Genomic DNA, 10,075 nt, shown 5'->3' with positions numbered 1-10,075 from the left:
CCCGGGGGAGGTGGTCACATGTATTTTCAATTCTGAATCTCTGCTAACGATGGTTTGGGACCGGTAAATACGTAGACTTCACTTTTTAATTAAAAAAAAAGTGTGCAAAATATACAATCATATAGATATAAAGAGAAAGAATGTTTAGTGAAGTACTTTTTAGCTCACCTGAGCCAAAGGCTCAAGTGAGCTTTTCTGATCACAATTTGTCCGTTGTCTGTCGTTGTCGTTGTCGGCGTTGTCGTCGTCGTCGTCGTTGTCGGCGTTGTCGTTGTCGTAAACTTTTCACATTTTCATCTTCTTCTCAAGAACCACTGGGCCAATTTCAATTAAACTTGGCACAAAGTATCCTTGGGTGAAGGGGATTCAAGTTTGTTCAAATGAAGGGCCACGCCCTTTTCCAAGGGGAGATAATCATGATTTAGAGAAAAATTATTGGCATTTTTAAAAAATCTTCTCCTCAAGAACCACTGGGCCAGGAAAGATGAAACTCATGTGGAATCATCCTCAGGTAGTGTAGATTCAAGTTTGTTCAAGTCATGACCCCCGGGGGTAGGGCGGGGCCAAAATGGCCGATCAAAGTTTTACATAGGAATATATAGAACAAATCTTTAAAAATCTTCTTCTCAAGAACCACTGGGCCAGGAAAGATGAAACTCATGTGGAATCATCTTCAGGTAGTGTAGATTCAAGTTTGTTCAAGTCATGACCCCCGGGGTAGGGCGGCGCAAAAATGGCCGATCAAAGTTTTACATAGGAATATATAGGAAAAATCTTTATAAATCTTCTTCTCAAGAACTACTGGGCCAGGAAAAATGAAACTTATGTGGTATCATCCTGAGGTAGTGTAGATTCAAGTTTGTTCAAGTCATGACCCCCGGGGGTAGGGCGGGGCCAAAATGGCCGATCAAAGTTTTACATAGGAATACATAGGAAAAATCATTAAAAATCTTCTTCTCAAGAACCACTGGGCCAGGAAAGATGAAACTCATGTGGAATCATCCTCAGGTAGTGTAGATTCAAGTTTGTTCAAGTCATGACCCCCGGGGGTAGGGCGGGGCAAAAATGGCCAATCAAAGTTTTACATAGGAATATATAGGAAAAATCATTAAAAATCTTCTTCTCAAGAACCACTGGGCCAGGAAAGATGAAACTCATTTGGAATCATCCTCAGGTAGTGTAGATTCAAGTTTGTTCAAGACATGACCCCGGGGGTAGGGCGGGGCCAAAATGGCCGATCAAAGTTTTTTAAATAGGAATACATAGGAAAAATCTTAAAAAATCTTCTTCTCAAGAACCATTGAAACAGGAAAGATGAAACTCATGTGAAATTATCCTCAGGTAGAGTAGATTCAAGTTTGTTCAAGTCATGACCCCCGGGGGTAGGGCGGGGCCAAAATGGCCGATCAAAGTTTTACATAGGAATATATAGGAAAAATCTTTAAAAATCTTCTTTTCAAGTACTTCAAAGCCAGGATTAGTAATATTTGTATGGAATCATCCTCAGGTAATGTAGATTCTAGTTCGTTCAAATTATGATCCCCTTGGGGGTTAAAATTCAAGCCCCCCCCAACTTAAATTAACTTTCAGTTCTGATCTGATGTGTTTTTTCCTAGCTGATGTGCTCAGGTGAGCGCTGTGGCCCCTGGGCCTCTTGTTTGAAATAATATTAGCATTAATTCTTCACAATTCAGATGCAGGGAAACTCCACTTCGCTTAATCCGAGAAAAAAAACCTTAAATGTCAGAAACATGACGTTGTAAATCGCACTCATGAATAAATGATCATTATAATTACTTCAGTTCTGAATTTTGTATGGTTCATTGCAATTGATTCTCTAAAATAATTTTATTCATGCATATAAAAAATTCGATAAGTATAATATCATAACTTGCATGACTTTTAAAACACACAACTAAAGAAAAGACCTTGCCATATCGGCTATCACTTAATTTGTGAAAATTAGCGACATCAATCAACCAAACTTGTAAGAGATTTATTAGGACCCGACACTCCAAACCACACTTTAAGTAGATATGTTTTTTGCATAGAGCAGATTAATATCTGATTTGAATTATGCAAATAGTTGTAGAGTGTTTCGGCTATTAAGAAGCCTCATCAGGGGTCACGGACATAAATCATGGTGTTTGTTTTAGGTGAGACCGGATTATCTCGTCACCTATATTCTTGTGTTTGCTGTAAGCAATGATTGGTTGAGAATGAAAATTAGCGACATCAATCAACCAAACTTGTAAGAGATTTATTAGGACCCGACACTCCAAACCACACTTTAAGTAGATATGTTTTTTGCATAGAGCAGATTAATATCTGATTTGAATTATGCAAGTAGTTGTAGAGTGTTTCGGCTATTAAGAAGCCTCATCAGGGGTCACGGACATAAATCATGGTGTTTGTTTTAGGTGAGACCGGATTATCTCGTCACCTATATTCTTGTGTTTGCTGTAAGCAATGATTGGTTGAGAATTAAATAAAGTTTTGCATTCTGGATTTCTAAGAATGGTGTTCCAATATTTTAGAATTCGTTTTTTCAGTCCTTTAACGCAAGGGTTAAATTTAGTAACCAGTACTGTAGGGTTACGTAATGACTGTTCTTTAGTCTTTTTGATGATGAGTTCTGATCGGTTTGTGTTGACCGTTTCCTTGATAATAGGATCAATTTCCGAAGTAGAGTAGCCTCGCTTTGATAAGTGCGTCTTGAAGTTATTAAGTGTTGCATGTAATATTTCAGGGTCAGTAGCGTGGGTCTCACTTCCTGGTTGCACAGTAGTGTGGGTCTCAGTTCCTAGTTGCACAGTAGTATGGCTCCAAGCATCTAGTTGGTCAGCTGCGTCTGCACTGTTGTGAGCACAACATCTGTGATTCATGCGGGTGAGCAGTCGCAAAATAAAGACCAACACGGTCAGCGTTGTTATTAGCGCCCAGATAAGGAAACCTATTAAGATGTAAAGAAGCATATTTTAAAAGAAATAAACAGATTATTATCTTGTATCAACTTCTGAATATTACCCTATTCTACATCAGCCTGGGAATATGCCTTATATCATTAAATTCTCATCAGACACCCTTCGCACATTGTTTCATTGAGACTTCACTTTTCCATTTTTTAAAAAATATATATTTGTTTGAAATTTTCATGTTTTCTCAACATTTTAAATTGAATCAAATTGCGTGTCAAAAGAGCACAGCATGCGTAGGTTGATGAAGAACTAACCTATGGTTTTTGGTTCCTCCATGCCTCCCAGATCCTGAACATCTACAATTATAAATACATAATTTTATTTTTGTTAATTAATTATTCATAACATTTCAACATCAACATTGATGTAAACCTTTTTCTAGTTTTTAAAGAATACAACTGTATTGAAAAAGGGTGCATTTTAGAAAGAAAAGGTAAATGTATCCTAACCATGTGTTTTAACATGCATAAACTTTTTTTAAAATTTATTTTTCATTAAAAAAACGTAATATGCTCACACAAACTTCTCTGGGGTCTTGAATGTACGTTATACACACCATCAGCTATGGTAAAAAAAAATCTAGATTATTTAAAATTTTTATAAAAAAATAATTCACCATCTTTCCTCTTAATTATTATAGGTTGCCTTTTTTTTGTAATTTACTTACCAGAAAAAAAAAGTTTAAAAAAAAATGATTTATCAAAAATACAATTTTAACATTAAATATTCCAAGGGGAAAAAAAGATTACAGTCTTAAACTAACCCGATACATCTGGATGACTGTTCTGCTTTTCTGAAGGCAGAGTTGGGGGTGTTGATCCTTCTCTCATTGTTGTTTGCAACTCTACAATGAATTCTGAAATACTTTAATTCCATTCTTGCAAAAATGTTCATTTCCTATCCTTCCTCACTAAAAATTTTATTTAAAATGATTATCAAAAATGTATATTATCATGGAACCTAGTTTCAAACTGTCTTATATATTTTTTTATTCATAAAGTTTGATAACATCTTTTCTTTTAATCTTACTACCAAATAACCTAAATACTGAGAATTTCTTGTTGATGCGGGTGAAAAAAAAAACAAACTTTTTCCCTTTCTTTTTTTTTTGTACAAAGGTCTATATGTAGAACTGCTGATTGTACATAACTGTAAGATTTACTTTACCTGTTGTCTTTAGAACAGGTGTTGATACACGTGGTGTCATATTTGTACCTACAATGTTTCAATTTAACTAAAGTTTCTAAGCTCAAACAGAAAAACTTTCTTTTTAGGTCACCTGAGTAAACTCAGGTGACCTATTGCTATCACTTTTCGTCCGTCGTCGTTCGTCGTGCGTCGTGCGTTAACATTTGAACATTTTCAGCTTCTTCTCTGAAACCACTGAACCAATTTCAACCAAATTTGGCATATAGCATCTTTGGGTGAAGGGGAACAAAAATTGTGAATTTCATGGGCCCTGCCCCCCTGGGGCCTGGGGGTGGGGCAAAAACCATTAAAATTAGTGCAATCTTTAAAAATCTTCTTCTTTACTCCTGGACATCAAGCAGTCAAACTGTTTGCATGATTGTAATCAGCATTGAGTCCTCTACCAAAATTGTGAAATTCATGGCCCCAGGGTCAGGGGTTCTGGTGTTAGGGTGGGGCTAAATAAGTATATGGTGAAATTTCATGAATTCTTTGAAAATCTTCTTGTCTGCTCCTGGGTATTAAATAAACCAACTAAGTGCATAGTTATGATGAGCAAGAGTGCCTCTACCAAAATTGTGAATTTTATGGCCCCAGGGTCAGGGGTTCTGGTGTTAGGGTGGGGCTCTATAGATTATATAGTGAAAATACATGAATTCTTTGAAAATCTTCTTCTCTGCTCCTGGGTATTAAATAAACTAAATAAGTGCATAGTTATGATGAGCAAGAGTGCCTCTACCAAAATTGTGAATTTTATGGCCCCAGGGTCAGGGGTTCTGGTGTAAGGGGGGGGGGGGCTCTATTTATTATATAGTGAAAATACATGAATTCTTTGAAAATCTTCTTCTCTGCTCCTGGGTATTAAATAAACTAACTAAGTGCATAGTTATGATGAGCAAGAGTGCCTCTACCAAAATTGTGAATTTTATGGCCCCAGGGTCAGGGGTTCTAGTGATAGGGTGGGGCTCTATTGATTATACAGTGAAAATACACTAAATCTTTGAAAGTTTTCTTCTCTGCTCCTTGGTATTAAGCAGATGAACTACCTATGTAGTTATGATGAGCAAGGGTCCTAATCTTCCAGAATTGTGAATTTCATGGCCCCAGGGTCAGGGGTACCATAAAGGAGGGGGGACTGTACTTATATACTGAAACTGGATGAATTGTTTGAAATCTGCTCCTTGGTATTTATCAAATGTTTTTGAAAAGCAAGGGTGCCTTTTCAAAAATTGTGCAATGTGTGGATCTAGGCCTAAGGGTCAGGGGTTCATGTGTGATTGGGGCATTACTGATCATGCTGAATATTACTGATTATTTGAAATGCATTTTTTAATTCCCCTACCCTGTCTATGGGTATTAAGTAAACAAACTAAGCAACTGCTAAGTGTATTGTTATGATGATCAATGGTGCCTATTTCAAAATTGTGAATGCCATAGCATCTGGATTAAAACATGAATCAAATTTAATCACTGGAAAGTTGTTGCATAATGCTCAGGTGACCTATAAGGCCCATGGGCCTCTTGTTTCTTCTTTTTTTTTAAATTGGGATGAAATAAATTTTAATAGTGTACTTCACAGGTAAGCCCATTGTAGATTTTTTTTAAAAATAAAACAACTCTGGGCGACGCCATTTGTTTCCATCCTTTCGGAACAGGACAGATGTTACATACGTAACTACTCGGCCATTTTCCGAAAGAGAGAAATGACCGAGTTAGACGTCATTCAGTCTTTTCTATAAATAGAGATCACGTCATAGAATCACGTGACATGTTGCACAGATGGATCTAGCAGTTTCATTATAATATAGGTGTCACTCGAAATGATTAGTTAAAAAGAAACCAGAATTCATCCATTCTATAGCATCATTCTGAAATTCTACATATAATTTTTTTTTTAATTTCTTTTTAAAGTTTGTATGCATAATAATGATAATAATATACTTTCTCGCGATTACAAGCATTACCGTATTTTGTTCAAAGTTGTACACAAACTCACCTTTTGTTCCACTGCAGAAATTTCCACGTCTATCTCTGATAACATCGATATCATTGGTAGACCCTCCTTCGACTGTTACTTTCGTGGAACCCCTCGAAACCCTGAGCTCTCGTACACTCTCCCAGTTGTTTGGAATCGTCAGGGTCACACAATTCGAATAAATGTGTTGACAGTTCATGACACGATTGACTAAACTTTTCGGCCAACATCTTGTACATCCGTCCACAAGCAAAACCATTGCATATAGCGTGAAAACACACAACACCCTCATCCTCTTCGCCATCATGATCATCTCTGAAAAGTGCGCAAAATTTGCACGGACTTCTGGACACGTGACACGTTAGTCGGGGTGACCCGAAATTTATACACTTTTTCCCTCTAATACTAGGTAACAGAGGTTATAAATATAAAATGTATCAAAAAAAAAGAAAAAAGAAAAAAAATATAATAAAACTTTTGACTTCTTTTTCAGATTAATAGAAGACAGAGAGAAAATAAACCTAATGTTCAAATCAAGTACATACATACATGCATACATACATTATACATACATTTTTTTTTTATTCCAGCAAATCAGCTTTTTTTTTCTTTGGATGAGGGAAAAAAAAAAAATATATATATATATATATATATATATATATATATATATATATATATATATATATATATATATATATATTCCGCTCCCAGAAGAAATAGGTGGGTTAATTAACATTACTAATCCGATTAACTAGATCTATATTTCATTTATGAACCTTTAAGATGTAACATCGTTTGCTACAGAGTCTATATAATTACATTATTTTATTTTATTTACGTTAAAGGACACTAGGATGAAATGTACTAATCAAAAATCACAGAAAAAACTTACTGAGAGACAGTGAACTGTCTAGACAGTTAGATGTGGGCTACTCTGAGTCTAGATATAGCAATAATGCATATATCAACGTAACAGCCTTAAATACCCCATTTTCTATAAACAATTTCTGCAAAATTCATTTTAAACTGTTTTCCGTATTTGTTTAACTTTTTTTTTCTTGACATTTCTAATTTTTAGTGATGACCGATATATTTCTATACACAACTGTACTTCATTGTTTATCACAGCGGGCGAAAATGACTCATACCCAGATATGTTCCAATTACACAAATTATAGACCCCCAATTAGAAAAAAAGGGTCAATTAAAATGAATAATTTCTAAAGACAAAGCGTTGAAGAAAAATGCGGGCAGGTATTTAAAGGTCAAATCGGGTCATACCCTTAAGGACAAATTGACATTCTTAAAACAATGAATAAAAAAAAAATCATACCGCATTCGTGAATCTATTTAACAAACGATCTTTATCAGGGATGGTCACTCATGCAATGTGATATCCTAATGTCCTCTACAAAAATTAGATTTTTTTTTCAATTAAAATTTGTACATGACAATTTTACAAAAAATTGAATTTTTGTAGAGGACACTATAATATATATCTAAATGAACATGTACATGTAAAAAAAAAAATCTGTAGATATGTGGATTAAAAATACATATCTATGATAATAGCTATCCGAAATATGTGAAGTTTTCCTCTTCTTTTTTTACGATTTTGGTACTTTACGTACCATCAAATCATTGAAAGGCCAGGGAAAAACGTTTATTATTTTGGACTATGATAATAAATATACACACACTCTCTCTCTTAGTTTTTATAATTTTCAAAACCTAGAATGAGTTTAACTTTGTTAATTAATGTTTGCATACTTTTAAAACTATCACAACGGTGAATATTACTATCGTATTAAAAAAAAGAATACTGTGCAATCTACAAGTTTTCAGTGACATTGTTTCTTTTTAAAATTTAAGAAAAAATAAAGTACATTTAATTTCGAATTACCCCCCCCCCCCATATTTTCCCCAATTTGTTTCAATTTTACATAAGGAATCATTGCGAAATATTTACGTTTTTCATCTAACTTTTATTATTTTTAATGAATTCATATATTTTATTTAAATAACTCTAACCTATCTGTTCATACTTTAAGTTTCACGTGATACCGACATTCTTTAAGCGCAGCCGTGTATTAAGGTCGCGGCAGTTTTAAATGTACAAAACTTGAACTGATAAAAATAGAGATCCCTCTTGACAACGAGAACACACCTTCCTTATCCCACCCCTCCCCACACCCAATGGACCCCAACCCTTTCATTATAATAGACTTTATTAGAAATAAAAATAGATACCCCCCATGACAACTAGAACACACCTCCCTTATCCTACCAGAATAATATAAAAATAGAAACCCCCATGGCAACTAGAAGGCGCAGAAGACCCACCCCCGGGATATAAAAAGGGAAGAATAAACGTTAATGGCATCATTGTAAAAATTCAACTTGGAAAAACGCAACGGTTAGAAAGCAGCAGAGATAATTATGGCAGAGTCATTCTTTGAATTTCAGTAAGTTATTACATTATAACATCAATGTCTTAATTACGATATCTCGTTATTTATTTATTTATTTATTATTTTTTTTTTTTTTTTTGGTAAAATGAAGTTTAAAAGTTTATAGTTAATTGTATTTTTTATTAAGATTAATGTTTTCAAATTAATAAAAGTTGAGATAATACATTGGATATTATTCCTATACGTGAAACATAAAATTACTTAAAAATTTATTGTTATTTAGGTTCATGAAAATTTAAATCGATTTTTTTTATTTTGATATTTTTTTTTATTTTTTATAATAAATATAACTAAATAAATAAAGCAGATCAATCACAAAGTTATTTGCGAATAAAAAAAAGTGCACAAACATATAACTTAGGTTATCTTTCTTGGACCATAAATGAAGTCTAAACAGTCATTTATAGTTATTTTCTTTGTTGATTTTTCCAGAGATAACAATAAAAACCAGGAGTATGTAACCTCTTCACCTGAAAGAACGTTTCAGGATTTCGAAGAGGAGTGGATTGAGTTGGGGCACAACTTTTCTCTAATTTTTGATTCAGGGTAAGTTATACTTTCAACGCTTTTCTTTTGTTGCCTTTGATTTTTAAGTCCTAAAAGAAGATAAACCAAAAAATAAAGAAATAAAATTAAATTTAAACAGAAAATATTTCAAATTTACCTGCTGTCGTCTAGCATCTTTGAATCCATTTTGACCAAAGATAAATTTCTTTTTTTTTTTTAAATTCACTTCCTTTTATTTAAAAAAAAAATAGAAATTCTCCAAAGGACCCACACAAATCCCCTTCATCAAAAAAGAGGAAGATTGAAGACGCTGAGGATTCCATAATTTTAAATAGAAAGAAATTCGCAAAGAAACCTGTTAAAGCGGGGATGTTCACACAACATATTGAACAAGAAGACCCTTTGTTAAAAAAAATTCAGGTATTGAATTTATGTTCTAGTGTTCTTTTTTATGCAACAAAATTCAGTGTCTTGAACAGATTAAATGTATCTGAAATTCTTAAAACATCAAATGTATACTCTTACATGTATATATTTAAAAAAAAAATTATTTTCCTTGATAATCTTTTAAAAAGTTTAATTCTGTTATATGGTTGTTTAAAAAGATTTCATTACTTTCTTTGAAACAGACAGGAAAACCCTTCAAAATATGTCAAACTGGAGAAGAGAATGAGTACTAGAGATCTGCTGGATACTTCGTTCACCCAGAAACGCGCATCTACAACGATGTTCCAAGAGACATGGACACCAACCCAATCCCCGCTAGCGTACAGCCCAGTGTCTCCACCGGACGTCCCTCTGTCAACCCAAACTCAAACCTCGGGACTTACGCCGATTGAAGCACCGGGGTTCTGGAATAAACCCATCCAGTTTCCTCTTAAAGAGGAACTGGATGCCCTGAATGAACTTGTGGACAATGTCCGAATGGACCTTCTACAAACATCTATGTTGGTGAA

At 34.2% G+C, this 10,075-nt stretch overlaps 1 protein-coding gene across 1 annotated transcript; it reads right to left on the bottom strand.

The window, feature by feature from the left end:
* Nucleotides 1-1,798: 1,798 nt before the first annotated feature.
* Nucleotides 1,799-4,244, bottom strand: LOC134261938 (uncharacterized). Its single transcript, XM_062744320.1, has 6 exons — nucleotides 4,146-4,244; nucleotides 3,742-3,822; nucleotides 3,496-3,540; nucleotides 3,233-3,274; nucleotides 2,589-2,953; nucleotides 1,799-1,837 (listed from the first exon to the last, which is right to left on the bottom strand). The coding sequence occupies exons 1-6, from the start codon at nucleotides 4,183-4,185 to the stop codon at nucleotides 1,799-1,801; spliced, it is 612 nt and encodes a 203-aa protein (XP_062600304.1). The 5' UTR covers nucleotides 4,186-4,244.
* Nucleotides 4,245-10,075: the final 5,831 nt, after the last annotated feature.

This window comes from Saccostrea cucullata, unplaced genomic scaffold (genome assembly GCF_032062105.1).
Source record: "Saccostrea cucullata isolate Sc308-1 unplaced genomic scaffold, CSIRO_AGI_Scuc_v1 ctg1017, whole genome shotgun sequence".
In the NCBI taxonomy this organism is placed as follows: domain Eukaryota; kingdom Metazoa; phylum Mollusca; class Bivalvia; order Ostreida; family Ostreidae; genus Saccostrea; species Saccostrea cuccullata.
This window is presented reverse-complemented; position numbering and strand designations above follow the sequence as displayed.